Raw genomic sequence first — 23,754 nt, 5'->3', positions numbered from 1 at the left:
GACTTAGTTTCAAAAAGCCAAACAAGAAAATAAAAAGACCTTCGATTTGAGATTTATTTTCAAACTGAAGGAGGCAAATGAGGTCCAGCGTTCAGTTTCCATGCAGGGGATATTGCTCTGATGTTAGCTCATAATCTGGTTTTCATCTTCTCAGCCTGATGAGTGTTTGTGCATCATATGTAGGTTTTCTAACATTTGCATGCAGATCACAGAATGCTAAACAATCTGAGCTCTCTCATTCTCCCTTTCAGATATCTTGTTGTACAGTACGAGGCTGTGAGGATTTCTACATGTATAGTTTCTATATTTATGTCTTCCTAAGCGGTCAGCAGGGTGGGGAGTACATTGTGAGGGATGAATCACTTCTTTGCAGATGTACTCTCTGCTGTGCTGCTTTGATCAAAGCTGTGAGTCGGGGTAATGCGGCTCTGGTGGGTGTCTCTGTGGCACAGAAGAGGAAGAAAGTTTGATTTCTTTTCTTGAAGTCTGGTGAGTCTTCTGCCCCCCCCCCTTTTTTTTTTTAGGAATTATTATTATTCTTTATTTAGATAGCTTGGAAGTGTCTTTGCTGTCGTTGGTTGGTTTGCTGGTAACTGCAAACTAAAGTGTTTTTACAAGGAGTCCACAAGACAATCTCAACTCAAGGTCCACTTACTTGTTTGGTCTGGACTTTCAATCTTATCACACTCTCCTCATCATCAGACTGAGTTTGCTCAGTTTCCATTGAACTGTAGATGTTCAAACTTTGGATGAGAGGTCCTGGAGGTGCCTGGACTGATGGAAAGTTTAAACATCTACAGTCTCATGACAATCGAGGGAAGTCAATCTGCTGATGAAGACTGTGTAATACGGTTGAAAGCTCCAGAGCAAGCAGGTAAGTGTAAGTTAAAATTGCTCTGTCAACTGCTGTTTCCAAGGCCAGGAATTAACTGTCCAACTCAATTCTTGCAGTGGTTTTGAGTCAAAACGGTCTTTTGTGGTGTCAAACCCGCTGAGAAACGCCCCTCAACTCTTCAGCTTTCACCAGCTTTTAGCTTGATGTTTAGTTTTCTGGTTGAGAATAAAAACGGCCTTTTCAGACATTGAATTGCTTCATTTATCTGTTGAAGTTCTGGCTTTTTGTCGTACAGACATAGTTGTCTTTCTCTTCCTTACACATCACTGTAGCAAGTCGAACCACTGAAGGTCACCAAAAACAACATTTTCAGGGGTTGTTAAGTATTCATGAATGCGAGGTCACTAATAACTTAAGAGAGCGAACTCTGCTACCTGTTTCACAATATCCGACAGTACACAAGCATGGGACCCTCGTTAAGTTACTGTTTGCTGGATATTCATTTATTCATCCATGCAGTTGGCATGATCGAACATTGAAAATACAGGGAGATTATTATTGTTGTGCTTGTTGCTAAGGGTGCTTTATCAAAAAGAAAGGAAAGGGGCTAAATTTAGGGAGCCGTGTCCAATAAATCAGCTGAGAAAAATGTTTAGAGAGCTCAAGAGAACCAGTGTCTGATGAAGAAAGTTGAGCATTTAGCAGGCAATAGACCCAGATTCTTCTCAGGAGTTGGTGGAAACCAAACTTGAGTTAATGCCAGCAAATATTGGACTTAATTAAATCTGCAACTGGATGTTAATGTTGCTCTGAGTCTGTTGGATGTGTGGATGTTTGTTTGGAGTTTTTCTGCCCCCTAGAGGTTAAGAATCATTTAGCGCAGTTTAGGATTGTCCCATGATAGTATGTGATAATATGTTGGCTTCACATAACCCTTTGAGACTACAAGGCTACACATTTTATTACTGAACTGAAGTATAACTCACATGTCTTGCCTATAACCAGGATGATTTACTGCCTACCTGCTGGTCAGACGTTCCTCTGAGCATTTTTGAGAATTAACTGCCAAAAGAGCAGTGAGGAGATGCAAATTCTGCTGACAGGCTATTTCCTGCAGCATCAATGTTAATGCCATTAGGAAATGGCAGTGTTTCTGTTGATGTGGATAAATGTGCTTGACTAAGCTCTTTTTATAGTGTAATTATTGTTATGATGCCGATTTATTTGAATGATATCAGCAAAAAAATGAATCCGTATCTGAAAGCTCTTTGTTGTTACAGATGTCTATTCTTGAGTGGATGAGTGATTTCAGAGCTGGAAGCCAGGATAGGTTTTGTCAGGACCTTGCCTTCTCTGGCTTTCCCATATTTTATTCCAATCTTCCTCAGTTATCTCAGACCTGATTTTGTTTCCCATTTCTTTTTGAAATGGACAGTCAAGTAGTTTTTAGCGATGCTGGCACTGGGGATGGAAACGTCGGTCTGTCGGTCCACTACTTTTGTCCAGAATAGAATATCTCAACAACTACTGAATGGATTGCCTTTTGTACAGACATGCGTGATTCCCAGAGCACGAATCCTGATGACCCCCTGACTTTTCCTCTAGAAGGTACCATGAGGTTGACATTTGCGGTTTCAAGTCTTAAAAACTGTGGGATGGATTCCCATGAAATTCGCTACACACATCCATGTTCCCCTCAGGATGAATTATAATAACTTCAGTGATCCATTTTGGTGTTTAGCATGCTAACATGCTCAACTAAGATGGTGGACATGGTAAACTTTAAACCCGCTCAACAGCTTAACATCAGCATGTTAACATTGTCATTGTAAGCATGTTAGCATGCCAACATTAGCTTTTAGCTCAAAGCACCGCTGTGCCTAACTACAGCCTCAGAGAGCACCTGGCATGGCTGTAAACTCTTAGTCTTGTTGAAGTTTTGTATTATATTGTATTATCATAATATTACATGTTTATTGGCTTTAATTGTTCATGCAACAATGAGTATGTTGACTGAATTTGGTTCACTAACCTCTGCTTGTTTCACTAGACACTAGAAGCAATAAAAGCCCAAACAATAACTTGAACTTGTTCAGCGAGATAGATTGTTTTTTAGCGGTGTAGCAAGTGCAGTAACATTGCTGCAACATTTTGATGTCCCATCATTGTGCAATGATTATCTTTTATGTGTCCCAGTTTGCTGCAGCCTCATGCTTCCAAAGGTGAAAAGTTCACTGTGAGCCCAGAGAGTCTGCGGCCTTGCAGGTCGGGCATTATCAGCACTGCTATGACACGAGAGGCTGAATGTGAAGCCCAAGGTTTTGTTATCCAGCACCATCCATCATGTTAAAGGTCTGCATTGTGATTTAGCTGCAAAGGCAAGTCTGCCTGGAGGGGTCAACGGTAAAAGCCTCCACTCTGCTGACTGAACAGGGGATAAGACTTCATGTACAGTATGTGTGTGTGAGAGAAAAAGAGATGGCTGGATAGAAACTGACGCAGGCAGATTGCTCCCTGGTTGGCTGTGGTCGACATAAATCACCAGCTCTCCTGATGGAGGGGGGCAAGAGTGTGAGTGGGGATCAATTTTCAGAGAACAGTATTCACCGCATCCTCTCTGGGGAACTCCAGAGGCTTCATAGGAAAATGACAACTATTTTTAGCTTTTATCAGCCAAGAAATACTAAACGTTTGCTGGCTCCAGCCTCTAAAATGTAAGGATTTGCTTTTCTCTGATTTATATAATTGTAAACTGAATATATTTGTGTTTTACAATGTTGGTCGGACAAAACAAGCAATATCAAGATGTCACCATGAGCTCTGGAAACATGTGAATGAAGGACATTTTATAGACTAAATGATTAATTGAAAACAAGACTAATTGTCAACAGCCATGCTAGCGGCACAGTGATGCTTTGAGGTAAATTCTCATCAGCATGCTAACATGCTCACAACAACAAAGCTAACATGCGGATGTTTATCAGGTATAATGTTTACCGTTGCCACCATCTTATTGTTATTTAGCATTAAACACAAAGAACAGCTGAGGTTGATGGGAATGACATTAGTTTTGGAGGTATTTGGTCTTAAACCAGAGTATTGGACAAATCAAAATTTCATGGCAATCCATCCCCTAGTCTTTACAATATTTCAGTCTGGACCAAAGTAGTGTACCAATGGTCAGACCCACATCAGTTAGGGAGGCACTGGTTCTTTTACAGAGTACCAATCTGATGCCAGTTCTCTCTCTTTCCCAAATTTAAAGTCTCTATATCTCACTGTGTGAAACTGATTGGGATCATTTTCATGTAAAGTAACAAGAGACCAGGCATCGCTGTGGCACTAATAATGACATATAATGACATTCACAAAGAAGCTATATGTATTTTCTGTGGAATAGTCATTTTTGGCTGACACCTGGTCTGCTTAATAAGGTCAAAATGCTAAACACTCGCTGGTACCAGCTTCTCAAATGTGAGGATTTTCTGCTTTTGTATCATTATAAATTGAATACATTTAAGTTTTGAACTGTTAGTTGGATAAAACAAGAAATATGAAGATGTCACCTTTTGGCTCTGAAACAGTTTTTTACATTTTATAGACTAAAACATTTATGGATCAACCTAAAGAAAATATTCAGCAGATTAATTGATAATGAAAATAGAATTAATTGGACCAAACATAAGATACGTTTCTACAGACACTAGATCTGATTAATTTATTAGCTGATTGATGGAGTATTAATTTGCAACTATTTTGTTAACTGCTTAAAACCCAAACATTACCTACATCCAGTTTGTCTAACTGAAAATCTTCGGGTTTAGATTGTTGGTCGGACAAAACAAGCAATTTGAAGATGTCACCTTGGGCTCTCGGAAACTACAGCATGAGGGCAGATTGAAGTGGGCCGTTGCTGTTCTTTACAATATGTGAGAGGCTTATTAAAGAATAACACCTATGAGATACTGAAGTGGACAGGTGACACCTGATCCCTTCAATCGTCACATAAAACCGTGATGTGGCAAGAAGCACCAGCTGTGTCCGCGCTGAGAGCGCTGCTGCTCGGCAAAGGCCTGATCAATACTGCAGCTTCTGTAATCGCGGGTGGAAAGAGAACATTGATCGCCAACACAGGGAAAAGAGGGGGATACAGGGCCGTGCTGAACCAGAAGACAGGACAAAGACAACTGCTGTTACCTCAGGCCACTGAACACAAACATGGAAAGGTCAGCCAAAGCCACCTAGTGCCACTCTGGCCTGTGTTGAACTGCAGAACCAGAACAAAGTGTTTAAGTGGAGCAGACAGGTCGGATTCTTTAATGTCATAAATAATCTTTTCTGGCCACAGGAAATTAAATGTGTCTGCTTCTCTGTGTCTTAGGTTATGTGTCTAGCTGGCTTTGAATCTTCCAGCCAGCGATGAGCAAGGCAAAGATTCAGTTACTTGCTGATTGAATGTGATTCATTAATCACAAAGGGGGAAAATGTGGGGTTTAATTTCCACGCCTCGAGCTGTGGGCTCTGCTCGAGATGACCGCACTAATCGCCACCTTGAGTAATTTGGAATCGAGCTGCTGTCTTGATATTGGCGAAAGCAGGCCCATAATGTGCACGGTGGGGTATTTTTAACAAATCTTGCGTGAAGAGAGCTGTGGTACATAATATCCTGCAGGCGTTGTTGCATGGGAGGTGAGAAATTTAAGGGTGTTGTGTGTTTTTACGGCAGCTCTCTTTTGCCTCATCTCACGCTCATTCATAGCCCTCCTCCTCCTCGCTTTTTTTACTCTCTCCCACATCTGAGAGGTTTGTGCGACGGGAAGATTAAAAAAAAGTTTTACCAGTAAACAAGCTGCGATGATGAGAGCATAAAACAAAATGATGATAGCATTAACGGTTGTTCTTCTATTTCCCTCTCCCCTTTCTTTCTCTCTGATCCATTACTTCCCTCTCCCCGTCTTTGTGTTCCTCCCATGCAGGTACTTTGTGTTAGATCCAGAGTTGGGACAGCTGCACTACTTCGTCAACGAGCAAGGGAAGAGCCAGAAGCCCCGTGGGTCCCTGCCCCTGATAGGTGCCTCGGTAACCCCGAGCGACGAGGCTCCGCACATGTTCATTGTAAACTCTGTCAATGGAGAGCTGTACAAACTCAGAGGTATGACCTCATGCCGGCCTCAGGCTGCCCGTATATGGCAAAGCACAAACACTGTGTGGAGTGTGTGTGTTTTATGTTGGGGTCACCTGGAGTGCAGTCTACATACTGGGGTGTCATGAATGAACTTTTTCCGTCCAGTATTTGTGAATGCACTGGACAGCTGGTTATGAACAACACTTGATTGAATTAAAGCTGCTCTAATCAATATTTTTAGACGAGCAATGAGTCAAATGTAAAAGATATCATTTGTCGTGACAATTCCACAAGGGATTATTACCAAATCTGCCGTTTCTCTCAGCTCTCCGGAGCATATTAGCGTCTTTCAGCTCATTGGTTTGGGTTTATGGCCGGCAACGTCACTGTTTTGGTTCACTTTCACTGCTGCAGGCAGCTGTTTTCACTGTACACCCACTGTACACTACCTGATCAGCACCAAACGGCAGACAGACAGACAAAGTTAGAGACTAGCTGGTGAACATAGTGGAGCATTTAACAGCAACAGAGCCAAATATTTCCCTCAGGAATTGGTGGAGACCAAAAACGGAGCTAAAAGAGTGTGAATATTGGACTTGAATTCATCCGGTGACCAGAAACACAACTCCAAATGAATGAAATTGTTGCTCTGTCACTGCTCAATATGAAAAGAAATGCATCTGTTAACAAGTTTTTTGTACCAAGGGGATAATATGTTGTGTTTACTGCTTGTTTCGATGCCCTTAAGTGGCCAAAAAAATCAACTGATACAGGTTTAAAGCTGTAGGAACACTGGACTGAATTTCGCATGTAACTGCACTAGTTACTGTTCTCTTCTGGTATTGATTGATTTGATTTGATATCACTTTTCATATTTAATGTCAAGCAAATATGGTTTCAGCTTCTGAATTGTGAGGATTTACTGCTTTTGTCGGTTTTATATATAAATTGAAAATCTTTAGATCAGACAAAAGAAGCTATTTGAAGATGGGCTGTGATGGGCGTTTTTTAGACCAAATGTTTAATCAATTAATCAGAATTTAATTAAATTCAACTTTCTTGTCATTACACTTCTGTGCAACAGAACATAGTGTTGTCATTTCAAGATTACTTTGTTAAGTATCTAATGTGGAAGTGTATATGAATTAGTTGATTTTTTCAAGGAATTTGAAAAACGCCTTCTACATCCATGTACAGTTTTGTAAAAATATTGTATGCCATAGTAGAAAATTCAAGGATGTTTTACCAAAGCTTTAAGCAAATCTACACCAAAGCGAAATATATCTTTAAGACTGCCAGACAAAGAGCTCTAGCTGGTCACTGTGTTGAAGGCCTTTGCTTTCAGTGACCTGTATCCACCGAAGCGAGAGAGACTCCTTTTTACTGCTGGCTCCACTTGAGCCGCTGGAATGTCCCCTTATAGTCTCGAGGGGGAGGATATCAGAATAACTTGGCCTATATTCCCTGAATAACTCAGTGATCCATGTGTATTGAGCTAAGAGGAAACAATGATCCCACAGAGAAGAAGAAGTTGGGCTGAGTAGCTCACGGGCAGAAGTGTTTCCTTTTCCAGTGCCTCAGTGAGATTTGAGAATTATCAAGAAAGTCACTGAGAGAGAGAAAAGCAATCTTTTGATACAGCTCAGCCAAACAAACCCAAGGCCTGTTTTGAGGTTTGTCTGGTGCCAAGACCCCCCAACTACCCCAACAACAGAAAAACAGCTTTTTAAATATTCTTACTCTGAAAATAATTGCAGATGAATAGTAGCTTTTGTACTCAAAGACTTCAGTTTGCTCAAACAGCCGAGTACAGAGTGCCTCACATGTATGTCCTCAGCAGTTGGTGATTAAGATTAGCCGGTACTCTTCAGATCCGGTCTTGGTTACCATGGGAATCCCCGAAAAGCCTACCCTGTGGTTGAAAAAGAGTAACTTCAAGGTTCAGTCTGGAGTCATTTGTAAACTGCGTATCATAGTCTGTGTGTAAAGCTTTCAATGCCTCCTTTATTCTCAAGTTGATACCTTTTCACAAGAGAGTTTTGAACTACTTTACTTGTCGCTAACTGGTGTAAGAAGATACTTGATGCACAGATTTTGTAGCTTTTGCAGAGGCGTCTCTGAGGTATGGGCGTAATTTCCACAGGGGATGGGGGGGGGGCAGGTTTCAGTGTTTCAGTTTGATTCATTCACTAAAAGATCACCAAAGCGTGTCCTCTTACTGTCCAACAGCCAAAATCCAGATGAGAGAAGCTCTGAGTTGATCAAAATGTTAAAAAGCCCGTCTCAGTCGCCCTCAGTTACACCGTACACTCACGGCATTTAAGCTTTACAAGCAGTAGCCAGTGATATAATGTCTTTTAAGCCCTGGATTTTTCCTCTCAGGCAAAATACAAGTTGTCAACTGCATTTTCTGGAAAGAAATAAACTGTTATTTGCAGATAATTATCTTAAAAAGACACTAGAACTGATCATGAATCAAAGATAATGCAGTTAATGCTCTTTGAAATAAAGATGGTAATAAAACTATTTATTGAGTTTAAAGGTTCACTGATGACATATAACAGTTTTTATCATAAAGTATCAAGTCTCTCAAGGAAGTTATTGGTCATTATTGGGTTGGTGCATTACATAATGCAGCAATTTATGTGGCTCTTTTTGTATACCAACATTATTATGGAAAGCATGACAACCAATTTAAATATATTTTATTATTTGCTTGATAAAGTAAATGTATACAAATTAAGAAAACGCTAAACCCACAACCTGGCTTTGAGGTGTCTTCTATGCAACAATTGATTACAACTCTTAACTTTACTCTCTGTAAATGCAAGAATGTTTAATTTGATCCATTGGGGGACTTCCATGTAACATCTAACACATCTGTAAAGTAGCCTGAGGAGGACAGTGGTGTTAGTATTTCATTACCGGATGGAGGGAGACTGTACGGTCTTGTGTTTTGCTGCTGAGCAAAGGTGAAGAGCAGTGGGAATTTAATCATGTCTGAATGCGCAGATGGCAAATTAATCCATTTATCATACGGTGTCGCAATGAGACAGTCAGCCAATGAAAGGGTCAAGTTGTGTTCCGCAACGCTTTCAAACTGACTGATTGGGATGCCTGACACAGTCTCTCCTGTGTATCATAATAATTATACTTTTGCAGTGTTTTGATGCAGAAACCTGTCCTTATGATGGATTATTATAAACCCGCCAAGACCAGACCTCACTACAAATCTGACAAAATGTGTCAAGTATTTGCAACAGCAAGCTATTTATATGGTTCCCTGTGATGACCCCCGTTAGCTGTATACTTGACATTTTCGATTGGGATGTGATTATCCAGGGTGACTTTCTGTGAGTGAGCAGTCGGTGGTTTAAAGTACATACACATCAGTTGTTGTACAGTTAAGAGTTTAACTTGACTTAAAAAACATTTTCAGCAAGCTACATAAAGGATGCCAAACATCATAGCAATGTTTTATTGTAATTAAGAAAGTAATTTTATATTTTGACTTTCTTGTCGAGAGTCAGATGTTATGTCTGTATGTTAAATGTATGTATGTTAAATTTTAGAAGTTAACACGTTATATCTCATTTGTTTAATCCGTACAAAAACAGAAATGTAAAGTAGTGGTTTTACAAGGGTAGGTAGTTGTTTTGCTTCCACTCTTTATGCTAAGCTAATTGTCTGCTGGCTTTAAATAAGAGTGGTATCAATCTTCTCATCTAACTCTCGGTCCTTTAAGAGATATTATGAGAATACTTTCTGATTGTTTTTTAGTGTCTGGATTTTTATTTGTAATTAAGTAAACTTTTACTTTAAATTAAATGTGCCTGCTCTCCATAAACATCAGGAACAACTGGAATGTTATTGAATGTAATTTTATTTCTAAGGCAACATAACAGACTACTCATCTAATTGCCTTTTATATTACATCTTTTGTAGTCATTTAGGGTTATACCGTTCAACAACAAAAATCAATAATTCTTATATTTTTCTTTTTATCAAATCACCAGCAACAGTTCACTTACACACACGGACGTTTCAGGTTATAACCAGTAAAGTTACACTTATTCAATGCTCTACTGCGTAAAAGATTAAAATTATCAGCACAACAAACATGAGGCGCAGCCGTCTGAATCATGAGTGAATAAAATCTATTAAAAGCCAATTAAACCCACTTTCTCTTAGCATATAATCTAGTGTTACTGATGATTACGGAGGTCAAACTTCAATGTGTCATTTTGATGAAGAAAGGCCGGTTGCTGTAATTGCTGGGCCTGTCTTGTAACCTCTCTAGTCCCTGTCGGCCCGTCAATTTTCTTGAAATATGTGTTCAAAGTGCTGCGCTCAAAAAATCACCCAGCACTTTTAATCCTCAGGTTTACCGTTATCTTAACCAATAACATCTTCCACAATGCTGTAATTAAAATAGGCGTAATTAGGCGATGATGGTGGTGCTATGATTGACCGGGAAGGAGGTTTCTCTCTCTTTGTTACTCAGTAGTGTTTAGATATCGTTCAGCCGCCTCTCTGGGATGGATATTGACATTTAAATAGGACACACAGGCCAGGACGGGTGTCTATTGTTGCTCATTGTAAATGGGCCGATGGACCAGCTTCTCCTTTCGTTGTTAGTCCCCTCGGTTTCCAGCGCGAACCTCATGCATTCATCAAATGAATAGACCTGTCAGCTTGTCACCTCCAAGTCTGCAGCTCTTGTGACACAAAACCAGCTTTGAAATTTCCATCAATATCATAGTATTCTCCCTGAATGAGAACAGCAGCGTCCTGCTCCAAGCTAAGTAGTGTGTATATCTCTTGCGTCACCATATGAACAGGTGCATATTAGCATAGGCACACACAGAGGCTGCTCTGCTCAATACAGACTAACTAATTTAATCACAGCAAGGCTTGTGCACATCACAGAGAAAAATATCCGATTTAGAGGCTTGCTCATTCTCCGGTTAAGTGGCCCCTTTTTTGAGTGAGTGATTTCTGTGGACGATGACAACTAGGAATAAGTGGGAAGGTTGTTACTTGGTATTTTTGCAGAGAGACAGCTTGGCACAGGTGTTTCTGTATGAATACTCTGTTCTCCTCGGGGAGGCGAGCAGCCACTCCCAGTGGGAGAGCACGTCTCAATATGCTGCACTTGTCAAGAGTTTCTGTGAATGTTTCATTTTCTCAGAGTTGCCTCTTCATTTAAAGAGGTCTTTCGTAGGTGTGCTCATGATTGTTGCAGATGTCGGCGGCACGAGTGACTGACAAGTGCAAATTGAATTCTCCACATGTTGAAATAACTTCCATCAGCATGTCAAAAAAACACTCAACAGTTCCTTATAAATGTAATGAAGCTATCCATCCTTGTTATCCAGTCACTGATAAGGAGAGTGCCGCATTTATTGCCAAATTTAAAGCTTTTCTTTGGATGAAAATTAAGAGTAAAATACTGAAAATACAACGAGAATTTAATTTAGGCTCCTTTTAAACAAGAGAGGATTAAAGGGTTTAGTATGCTTTAAACAAACCAGGTCGTAAGAAAGAAGCCTTATTCTTACCCAAAATGTACCCACATTTTTTTAATTTGCATCTTGGGGAATGTAAACAGCAGCAACAAGATAGTGTTGCTATAATATGGCCGGCATCTTAACATTATAAAAAAAAACTTGACATCCTCCAACTTTGACTACGTTTGAGCACCAAGCATCATTGATGTAAACAGAGTCCGTCTTGCTGGAGTCCCATTTCGTCCATTTCATTTTCTTGTGACCGGACTTTAGCCAGGAGAAAATGAGGATAACATCGCGCACTTTCACACAGTCTTTTCTCAAATATTGAGAGCCTGCCTACTTTCACTTCATTCTTGCCCAGCTGCTGTGAAAAACAAGCGTGATTGTTTCAGAAAGTTACAAAAATTGTCGGATGCTGCCTTCCACCAGTCCGCTGTCAGAAACAGGGTTTCAGATGCTGTTTGACAATCTGACAAGCGCTTCTTTGAAGCGTGCTGAGGCCTTTCCTCTTCTTTGTTCCCTTGTGTTTCACAAAAGGTTAGACAATCCATGCTGAATGCAATGTGCCGAGTGGTGGCGAACAGAAACTGCTAACTTACTTTGTTTCAGCTATGCTGCATGATTCAGAGGTGAGCAGTTTGTGAAAATATGCATTTTATTTTGGTTTCAAACCCAAGAGTTAAAACATTTTATGTCTTAGTGGAAATGTCTCAGACTTCCACAACATTTTAAGTTGTGAAGGAAGTTTGGACTTTCCCTGTTCTGGCTCATTGAAAGAAAAGTGGTTATCATGCTTTCCATAATAATTGTAGTATACAAGAAAAATCCAACTGAAATTGCGGCATTATTTAAGTCACAAGTCTTTTGGTTGTTTTTCCTATTTTCCCCCCTCAGTCTTGTGGATCTAATGTGTACATTCATGCGAGGGTCTGTAAAGGCTTCGGATGTCCCATTCCTGTTCTTTTTTGTCTTGTAAGGGCGCTCCTAAGTGCTGCCATGAGCCCTTGAATGGACCTTCTGGTGAAGCCTGCATCTGCAAAGACTTCACAATGGTTTATTACCCAAAACTATTTTCAGTGACTGATCACAGGGTACGGGTGTACGAAAGGATGGTCTTAATCTTAAAACAAAACATGCCTGTATGTATATTGAAACAGTTTTCTCTTGTTCAGGCTGAGTTGGTCAAATCAAATGGGACTCTTGAGTCTTTTTAGTGTGAACTTCCCTCTTTGTGTCTCCACAGACATGCTTTCCTTGGAGGAATAGTAAAACAAAAGAGGGAATTTGTTACTAAAAAGAGTGTAACTTTATGGAACACCCACTTGCTTTCTCTAACACTGACTGTTGAAGCTTCATATTAGCTGTGGTATCTCTTCACTGCCAGCAACCAGAAGCTGTTTCAAGGGTTATGTGTTCGTTGTTTTCATATATCCATCCATCCATTTTCTTCTGCTTATCTGGGGCTGGGTTGCGTTGGCAGCAGGCTAAGCAAGGTAGTCCAGACGTCCCTTTCCCCAGCAACATTTTCCAGCCCCTCCTTGGGGATCCCGAGGCATTCCCAGGCCAGATGAGATATGTAATCCCTCCAGCGTGTTCTGGGTCTACCCTGGGGCCTCCTCCAAAGGTGCCCAGGATGCATCCTGATCAGATGCCTGAACCACCTCAACTGGAGTTGAATTTGTCTATGTTTTCATATACACTAAAATACATATACACAAAATTTCAAAACAGAAAGTACAAGAATAGCAAGAATAAAGGGGCAGAATTTTCAAATTACAAAAGCATAAAAAAGGAACCTTGGACTAAACAACTAAACACAATTACTGGTGCCTTTTATTTCTTAATTTCTACATGCAACTGAATTTGATCCCATCCTTACTTTTGGCTTTCTAGTTAGGTCCTCTCCTAGCTATGGTTAATACGTTATATATGTATGTATATATGGCCCAGAGCTTCAGTAGTCATTTTGTTACTGATGGTTCTTTGTGTGTTTTAGGAGAGTTTGACTGATTTTGAAGACAATTTAGCTTGACAATGCAAGTTTGATTGAAGCTTTTTTGAATTACTTTCTTCATTTCAGTTGAAAATACTAAAGTAGAAAGAATCACCAGATGCAGTCGTTTTCATAACAATCTGAAATCGGGTGCAATCATCTGCCATCTTTTAAATCTCTCTTTTCTTCTCTTGGTGCTCCAGCTGGGATTGACCTACAGCCTAAACTCAACGTTATCAGACTCACCAAAGACATTGTTCTCTAATAATTAGTCAGTGAAATGGGATCAGAAGGATATTATTTTCCAGTGTGACCTGGAGCGGGTCAGCACAAGCAGACAGTCAGCGTCTCCTTCAACTGGAAGGGCCGCAGCTCGCTGTGTTAGTCAGCAAGTCTGGGCTTCAACTGGCTATTTGTGTTCAGATAACAGAGTGTATTGTGTCTCTGCCAAGGGGAAAACCACAAGCTCGCAGAGAGTATCGGGCTGCTTCCTGTGCTGCTCGCAAATTGGCTAAATTAATTGCTGCTGTTTCTCGAATACTGAATGTTCAATTTAGCATAGAAGAGAAAATGAAGAGGTTCAGATGTGACACCAGCCCTCAGGACATCATTCAGAAAGGTAACGGGATCAAATGTCCGGGTTGAATATTCATCCAGCAGGTCGTCCACACTGGTGCCTCAGTCATATGCAGCCTTCATCATCCTTTGTCCAAATTTTAACAGTTTTCTTGACGTCACAGCGTAAGTCAGTCATTAGTTAAATCAAAAGCACTTCTCAGCTAGATAGTGAGACAGCTAGATTGGCAAGTTTACACTTTTTCAGATTTTTTTAGTTAGCTGTTTCCCCTGTGTCCTGCATTTATGCTAAACTAAACTAACCGGCTGCTGGCTGTTGCTTCATATTGATCAGACAGATACAGTGGCTTGCAAAAGTATTCAGCCCCCTTGAACTTTTCCACATTTTGTCACGTTACGACCACAAACAGAAATATATTTTATTGGAATTTTATGTGAAAGACCAACACAAAGTGGCACACAATTGTGAAGTAGAAAGAAAATTATACATGATTAAAAAAAAAATTTACAAATAAAAAACTGAAAAGTACGGTGTGCAAAAGTATTCAGCCCCCCTGAGTCAATACTTTGTGGAACCGCCTTTTGCTGCAATTACAGCTGCAAGTCTTTTGGGGTATGTCTCTACCAGCTTTGCACATCGAGAGACTGAAATTTTTGCCCATTCTTCCTTGCAAAACAGCTCAAGCTCAGTCAGATTAGATGGAGAGCGTTTGTGAACGGCAGTTTTCAGATCTTGCCACAGATTCTCGATTGGATTTAGGTCTGGACTTTGACTGGGCCATTCTAACACATGAATATGTTTTGTTTTAAACCATTCCATTGTAGCCCTGGCTTTATGTTTAGGGTCGTTGTCCTGCTGGAAGGTGAACCTCCGCCCCAGTCTCAAGTCTTCTGCAGACTCCAACAGGTTTTCTTCCAAGATTGCCCTGTATTTGGCTCTATCCATCTTCCCATCAACTCTGACCATCTTCCCTGTCCCTGCTGAAGAGAAGCACCCCCAGAGCATGATGCTGCCACCACCATGTTTGACAGTGGGGATGGTGTGTTTAGAGTGATGTGCAGTGTTAGTTTTCCGCCACACATAGCGTTTTGCATTTAGGCCAAAAAGTTCAATTTTGGTCTCATCTGACCAGAGCACCTTCTTCCACATGTTTGCTGTGTCTCCCATATGGCTTCTGGCAAACTGCAAACGGGACTTCTTATGGTTTTCTTTTAACAATGGCTTTCTTCTTGCCACTCTTCCATAAAGGCCAGATTTGTGCAGCGCCCGACTAATAGTTGTCCTGTGGACAGATTCCCCCACCTGAGCTGTGGATCTCTGCAGTTCGTCCTATTGGCTGCATCTCTGATCAGTGCTCTCCTTGTTCGGCCTGTAAGTTTAGGTGGACGGCCGTGTCTTGGTAGGTTTGCAGTTGTGCCATACAATTTCCATTTCCGGATGATGGATTGAACAGCGCTCCGTGAGATGTTCAAAGCTTGGGAAATCTTTTTATAGCCTAACCCTGCTTTAAACTTCTCCACAACTTTATCCCTGACCTGTCTGGTGTGTTCCTTGGACATCATGATGCTGTTTGCTCCCCAATATTCTCTTAACAAACCTCTGAGGCCGTCACAGAACAGCTGTATTTGTACTCAGATTAGATTACACACAGGTGGACTCTATTTAGTCATTAGGTCAACATTCGATCATTCAGCAATCATCAGGCAACTTCTGAAGGCAATTGGTTACACTCAGAGAAAAGGGGGCTGAATACTTTTGCACACCGTACTTTTCAGTTTTTTATTTGTAAATTTTTTTTTAAATCATATATAATTTTCTTTCTACTTCACAATTGTGTGCCACTTTGTGTTGGTCTTTCACATAAAATTCCAATAAAATATATTTAGATTTGTGGTCGTAACGTGACAAAATGTGGAAAAGTTCAAGGGGGCTGAACACTTTTGCAAGCCACTGTATGAGAGTGGTATTAATCGTCTCGTCTAACTCCTGGCAAGAAACCAAATAAGTGTGTTTAACAAAATGTTGAACTATTCCTTTAAAGTTTTTAATGTGTAGTTTCTTCTGCCTTTTGAGACAAATGAAGCCTTGAGCTTGGGTTAAACTTACTTGAAATTACACAAAAAGCCACTCAGTGTCTTCATAGGCTGTTGGCTGGAAAGGCTGCCCCCTGAAAAAGAAATAAAACTACACTTGAAACTTACTTACAGCAACCAGTGTATAACCAGGAGTTTAGAAATGCTGAGCTCACGAGTGTAGAGCAGAAACAGTGAGTTGACTAGTCAATTATTTATCAAGCAAACAAGTATTTTTCTTGTTTCAGCTTCTTAAATTTGAGGACTTGCTGCCTGTTCTGTTTTATATCATTGTAAACTGAAGATCTTTGGGAATATCATTGTTTTTGACTGTTGGTCAGACAAACTAGACATTTGAAGACGTCGCCTCAACAATTAATTGATTCATCAAAATAGAAGAATAAGATAGAAGACTGTCAACAATGAAAACAATCATTAGTTGCAGCCCTACATGAGTCCAAGTCTCCCTGACTCACCCCATGTATTCAAATTTTACATTCAATACTTTTTAGATTTTATTACCCAACATTAAGGTCTAAATTAGATACCTGCCATTTATTTATTGCCTGTGTAACTCCTCTCAGGTTGCTAAAACTCTCAAATTCTTTGAGTTAATATCAAGGACATGACCTCAGTGTCCTCAAAAATAGTAATTCAGTAATTCAGCATTTGCTCTTTTAACTTTAGTTCCTTCTATTGTGTGAACAGCCTTGAAAAGGCATTCAGACTAAAGCAGTGACAGTTTATTAAATAATCTTCTTACAAAGAGACTGTAAAATAATCTTGTGATTACACACATTGTGTTCCTTCAGCTGATGTTTAGTGCTCTAATAATTTCAAAGTTCATCTGTGGAAATGGAAGTCACAGTACAATAATAACAATAATTGAATGTTAACCATCGGTGGATGTGGAGACACTTTCAGGCAGATGGTTTTCTTGTAACTGCCTATTGACCTGACTTTGAACTCGTGAGGATCTATTGGTGATTCTCAATGTCTTGTGTGTAAAGGAAGTTAAGGCTTGTAATTTTATTTATTTATTTTTGTTCTGTGTGTCTTTGCAGCCTCCGACGCCAAGGAGCAGCAGTTTTGGATCAGTCAGCTCCAAGCCTGTGCCAGACGTCACTCTGACAGCAGTGCCAAGGTAAAACACACACACACACACACACACACACACACACACACACACACACACACACACACAGAGTAACAGAGTTGTAAACATGACCCTGGTCCAAGCTCTTGGCGTATGTTCCTCAGGAAGAGAAATTAGCGGAAAGCCTTGACATTTCCCTTGAGATTCCTGTTCTACTGTGTGTCTGTTTATAAATGCGACAGTTTCCCATTTCAGTAAACTCAGGTTCATGAGTTCAACAGTTTGCCAGTGTGTGCACAGGAGCAGGTCCCAAAAAATCCTGGCACTCTCTTTCTTTCTGCTCTGCTTTTAGTCCACTGGCTTTTTACATTTTTTTAATTCAGTTTTTCATTTTAAATGGCATCATCTCCCATGAGTCTCATTTAACATTCCCTCTAGAGTTTTAGAGCTGTGGCAAGATTTTTTTTTTCTACTCCTGTCATTCTCAACTTCTTGGCCAGCTTAAATGACTTGTTTTCTGTATGAAGTCTTGCAGCAGCCTCCTGCTGATGCAACATGCCCCTAGCACCGGCTCTTCGTAACTTCAAACTTTGCCTAGTTATAACAGAAGTCTTAGCAAACTGGAGATTTACGCTCCATGCAAACTAGTTCTTACATAGATATTAGTTGGTACTTAATATAGATAGATACTAGTAAATCACTAGTTGACCTTAGGGTGGACTTTACACTCAAACTTAGGTTTTAAAGCTGTGGCAAAAAAATATTTGTGGCCCACTAAAAAGATTTGTTTTTCTATGAAGTCTTGTAGCAGTCTCCTGTTCTCTAGTAATCATTAACAAACTCTGTAGCTTTATTGTGGACATTTTCCAAACAGCAGTAAGATTTAACAAAAACAGGTACTGTATCTTGAATTTCAAATTTCAGAAAGCTAATAGGCTGTGGATTTACCAATTACTAGGTATTTCGGGGAAGATGAATGCACTTTTTATTAAGATGAAACAAATTGAAACAGATCAAAGACTTTTCAAATATTTTAACATGAAAGCAACAGTACTGAGTCAACTCAGTTGGGGGATTTTGGTCTAAATAATGTTCTTTCATGTGTTATTCAGAGGTTTCTTTCCCTTTGCACTCTCCCTGTGAACAAACAAACAGAGTGAGCAAATGCACAGTCGCAAACCTTAATAAATGTCTTCCAAATAAATGCCATGTCACTGCAGACAACAAGTAATGCTTCCTAATTAATTAAATCTGTCTGTGTGTCTCTTACTTTCTAACCAAGCACCATACTAAAAAAGTTACAAGTAAATAAATTAAGCATGAAAATAAATAAAAAATGAGGAAATATGTTTAAACTAGAGGAAATAAGAAAAAAGTTGAATAGGAAATAAATGAGGGTTAGGGTTAACAAATGAGAAAAGATACAATATTAAGCAACAAAAGTGAGGACGGATGAATTTAAAATGTAAAAATCCAGGACTGACACCCTTGGCTTCCTCGTGTCATGTGTAACTTCTCTTGCTTGTCTAATTTGAGAATATTTTTAGCACTTCCAGTGACAGAGAGGATTTAGGGAAATGTGGTAGCTCGCTCCTGCTGCTTTATTTGAGGATGAGAGTGTCGCTGAACGTCCCTGGTTTCACTGTCCTCTTCATATCTCTGTGAGCTCATTTCTGAAAGATTACTGTGTTGTCGTAGTAACTACCTTTATCCACAACTACTCACACACTGGGTTTCATGGATTAATATTTGGGCATGTGCAGTTTTTGGGGGTTTAGCGTGGGCTTCAGGGATTATTCGATGTATTTGTGTGTGCTGTCTGTATCTCGGTGGGATATATCCCCATTCGACTGATCCAGTGGAGAATGAGGCTTGTTATAGAGCTCCTTCTGGAGCACCACCGCAGGTTGTGACAGTGTGGAAACCAACAGTGCATGAAGGAGAGAAATAATCCAAACTTTATTATCTCTTTGGCAAACTTTTGGTATTAAAGTTGATTTTGTATATGGAGGCCGTGAAGGCATATTTGTTGTTGGTCAGAGAGGTGTTGAGTCAGCTCTGCGGTAAATTTTAATCTTGTACTTAGTGCTTTTACACCATATAAGCGGGATGGCATTCAACAAAGATGACGAAAGTGTAAATGTTTACAATCCAAGATGTTTTTCAAATTAACTTCTTTAAAACGGATGATTCTGGCTAAAAGCATAGTGTCCATGACTTGTCAGCTATGGCCCACTGTGCCAAATAGTGGTCATATTAAACTCCCATTGTATAGTCCTGGACTAAAGGAATTTCAAGTTGAATTGTAGGCATGGGATTGTTTATAACCGGTACGATGTGAATATTATTTTACATTCATCTGTGAGAAATATTGGTTAAAAAAAGAACAAAAACTAACTGTCAAATACTCAAAAGAGGTAAACCTTCTGACTCTCCAATAAGGTTTTATTTGCATTAAATTCTGTTATAATGTACTGCACATGTGAGTTGAGTCCTGTACTCTGTATGAGTGCTGTCAAACCCGTCAGTCCAAAATCTCCCAGGTATTGAATTGACTGGGTCTGGGGACTGTGAAGGCCATAACGTATGATTCACCTAATTTTTATACTCATCAGACCATCCAGTGCCTTCCCTGGTGCCTTGGCACAGAAGCATTATGCTCAATTTATTCAGGTTTTTCCATTAACTTGTTTTGCGTGTGTGTTTGGTTTCAGGTGAGGAAGCTGAAGGGCTCCGATGAACACTTGAGTGTGGAGAGAGCAGGAGGAGGCCAGGAGGTGCTGGTGAGTCTCATCCCTCATCAGCTAAGATGCACTACAACTACTTCCTGTTTCACATCATTCATAGTTTCACCTTCAAACATTAGAAAAGACAAGGGACACTCACTTTCTTCCCCGTGCTGACTACTCTTTGCAAATGTGTCTTTTTTTAAACAATTAAATTCTGCAGCCTCATTATGCTGCCTCATCGACGGCTCGCTTATTCAACACGTAGCTCTTTACCACTTCACACTGCTGCACAGCTGGAGCGAGGGGAAAGTCCAATTACTCTGCTCAGCCGTGATGAGAAAAGCAATCAAAAGATGAGAGAAAATTGGATAAGCAAGGAAAAGTGGAAGGAGGAAGACGGTCTATCTCTCTTTTTTTACCTTCTGCCCTGCGGAGCTGAGCGGGCGTTATGTCCCTGTTGGATGACTGTGGGGCATTGCCACGACAACAGCTGTTATTACTGTACCCACTGTCTAATCCTTCCCTGAGCTGCACTGTCTGCCTCTCAGATCATTATCGCGGCCACTCCGGCGATGAGGCAGCCAGTGGTGGAGGCTCGGCTACATCTCTGATAACGGAAAAGTGTAGCAGGATTTATTCATTACCAAAAAAACAAGGGTAGCGGTTCATTTTCCTCGTTTTATACTGTTAATCAATACAGATGCAGTAAATGCATGTGTCAGACATGGCCTAGGGAGGCTTTTATTTTGAAGTTGATGAGGTAGAAGAACAAATATGAAGTAGATGCTAGTTTCCTCGGCGTTGATAGCACAGTACTTTATCTGTGGATATACATGGCGGTGGACAAAATAGCAGCAACACCTGCAAATATTATGCAATTGTAAAATTGTTTCACAAACTGGAACCTCAAAAATTGCCATGGAGCTGAATAAACACCTCTCTGTCACAGCAGAACATTTTATGTTTCTGGAGCTTTTGATCATATTACATGATTTTCATCAGCAGATGGAGTTGGCAGATAGATTTACAAATCATTTAAGTTTTGGTTCAGGCGTGAATTTCTCAACAGCACACAAATAAGCCTTGATATGAGTAAGAACATAGTTGTGAATTTAAATTAATAATTAGAGATGATGAAGTTGATGGCGATGACAGACTGGTCACCTGTGTGCTGATGACCTACTTGACAGGAAATGATGAGGGAAAGATGCAGCACAGACTGCAACACATTCAAGGTGACTGCTGCAAAAAATTAGCTGATGAAAACCACGTGATACGACTCCAGAACATTATGGACCTTGAGGTGAGATTGTTTGGTATGAAGCATGAACATTGAAATTCTGAAACAACTGTAGGGCGACTGTGTTTCATCACATGTACCTTGTTTATCTTTCCTCTCTGTACTGGTGAGGTTTTCATCTCCAGCACCTGCTTTGTTCATAATATGGTGGAACTAAGAAGTACATAATCTCTTCAAAGGCAGAGTCAGAATAATGTTATCCATGGTATACAGTGTATTTTTCTGCCTCTGTGCAGCCACATCGACAGTTTATATTGTAATACACTGACATAACCACGTAACCATAACCACAATGACAGTGTAACAAAGCTCCTTGTTCATTAAAGCGATAACTCTTTAGTAAATGGATGAGCAGATTGAGCTCTCTATAGACTCTCATGAAGTCCTGCAGGAGAGTTTGACCTTGCTCATTGCAGTGGTACCAACCTATCAAAGCCAGTTTCCTCTGTCCAAACCACAGCTGATCTCGGTCACTTACAGTGGTTGTTCTGGTCGCTGCTTTCAAAGTCTAACTTAAGTTGTCCTGGTTTCAGAGTTTCAGTTAGATCCTATCATAAAATTTATGATATGTATAATATGATGCTATCCAGTACAACAACACACAGAGCCGTAGCCAGGATTTTAGTCATGAGTCCAAATTCCCCAAGCAGAACTACACCCACCTAAAAAAAAAATTACACTCATCTGGACCTCCTCCCACTATATACACAACCTCCGGTGTTTTTAAAGTAAAATTAGGCAATTTAGCCCAATGCAATTCTGACTTGTATTTCCCAACTGTTAAAACACACAGTTTAGACTTACTCTTTTTATTTATTAAGGTGGGCATTCAAATGCAAATTATTCTTTATTATTTGATTAGTTTTGGGTACATGGTTAAAGCGTTATGTTATTTGATATATTTCGTGGGCAGTAAAACGTAGACATATACGCACGAGGAGCATAAATGGCTGTGAGGAACAAATTAACACAGAAATTGAAGCAATTCCTTACTATTTCTAGTAACTTGCAGATTTTCAGCCAGTAAACGTGTGTATGGGCTCACTGTTTGGTTGTGAAGCTGAAACCAGCAACACACACACACACACACACACACACACACACACACACACACACATAAACCTGACAGGAAGGGCACAAAGAGTCAAACTGTGGACTTTGACTGTTTAGTTTCTGCTTGAATAAAGAATGTGTGTGTGTGTGTGTGTGTGTGTGTGTGTGTGTGTGTGTGTGCGCTGTCCAGCTCCTGCCTACTGGTGTGTTTGTCTGTCCTGCACTTTAAACCTTTAAACTCTTAAACTCAGTTCTTGTTACAGTAAGAATATCTTTAAAGGTTGAAAAATGAAGTTGAAAACCAGGAAATTAGATAATTTAATTTGCGTTGACTTTAATGAAAAATGTAGCACACCGAGGTCTAAATGCTTTTCCCAATAATGAACTTTTAGGCCTGAAACAGACCAAAGCTTTTTTAGAAGATTTTTTATTTTCAGTTGATAATTTCACACCAACTGTATCTGTGTATAAAAACTATTTTCTCTAACCAAGGTTATTACAGAATAGGTAATTGTGTGTAATTAGCGTCACTCCCTGTTGTGTAGAAAATGACAGGTCAGCAGCTGACCGTTGCACCATCTACCCACGCTGCCTCACTCGGGGCCAAGTCCACCCACGGCCGAGTGACAGCAGAGCACCTGCGAAGCAGCAAGCATCAGGACTTTATTACACCCCTGAGCTGAGTCTGTCAGGCACATCCTGCCTTTTGTGTAAGATTACAAGACTGAAGTCCCAATCATAAATCTAAATTTACCATGGGTGCGGTTTTATGGCATCATGACTGTATTTTCAAATGTGGATTGTAAGGGTAGACCTCACAGCCATATTGTGTGTGTCCTTTGGTGCCCATGCTGCATTTTTACTCTATTAAAGTAGTAAAATTGTGAAAATGAACGTTAAAATATATATATATTTTTTTTTTAAAGCCGCAGGTCACTCGATTACTGCAGAAATCTTCTTGTTAGACAGACATTTTTGCCTTAATTTCTGTTTGAAACAGATTGAAATTCTACGCACTTGCAGCTTTTTTCACTTGTTTTAAGAAAATTAGGCTTTTAGAATTAGAAATTTAGACAGAAATGTCTTAAAGAGGAAGATTTTCAGTCAAAGAAACGTAAAATTATGTTTATTTTTGTCTTACATTATTCAGATTGCTTTTTTCGTTAAATACTGGACACCTGAGAAAGACATGAGAAAGAAAACTGCTCACAGCTCATGTCCACACTAATCCAGAGCCTGTGACGAGGGGTCACAAGTCACAAGGGGTGATTAACTTTAAGTGGTCACAAGCCAAAACTATTGGGAACCACTGCCCTATGTGATGTGTGTTGATCCTACTTCTGATAGATCTTTAGTTTGTTCATACAAGGTCCAATTTAGGCATTACAACCCCTAATTTAGTATCTTCCTCACACCTGTGCTCCTGCATCTTCTCTCCATCACTTCCCCTCCTTTCCTTTT

General features: G+C 40.0%; 1 protein-coding gene across 1 annotated transcript in view; it reads left to right on the top strand.

Annotated features, from left to right (window-relative positions):
- Positions 1-23,754, top strand: part of LOC139298891 (oxysterol-binding protein-related protein 10-like) — a 67,885-nt gene that overhangs the window by 5,839 nt on the left and 38,292 nt on the right. Inside the window, exons 2-4 of the mRNA XM_070921708.1 lie at positions 5,812-5,987; positions 17,180-17,259; positions 19,926-19,994. Of these exons, the coding sequence (XP_070777809.1) occupies positions 5,812-5,987; positions 17,180-17,259; positions 19,926-19,994 (325 nt within the window). The remainder of the gene's footprint in view (positions 1-5,811; positions 5,988-17,179; positions 17,260-19,925; positions 19,995-23,754) is intronic.

This window comes from Enoplosus armatus, chromosome 16, assembly GCF_043641665.1.
Source record: "Enoplosus armatus isolate fEnoArm2 chromosome 16, fEnoArm2.hap1, whole genome shotgun sequence".
Classification (NCBI taxonomy): Eukaryota; Metazoa; Chordata; class Actinopteri; order Centrarchiformes; family Enoplosidae; genus Enoplosus; species Enoplosus armatus.
This window is presented reverse-complemented; position numbering and strand designations above follow the sequence as displayed.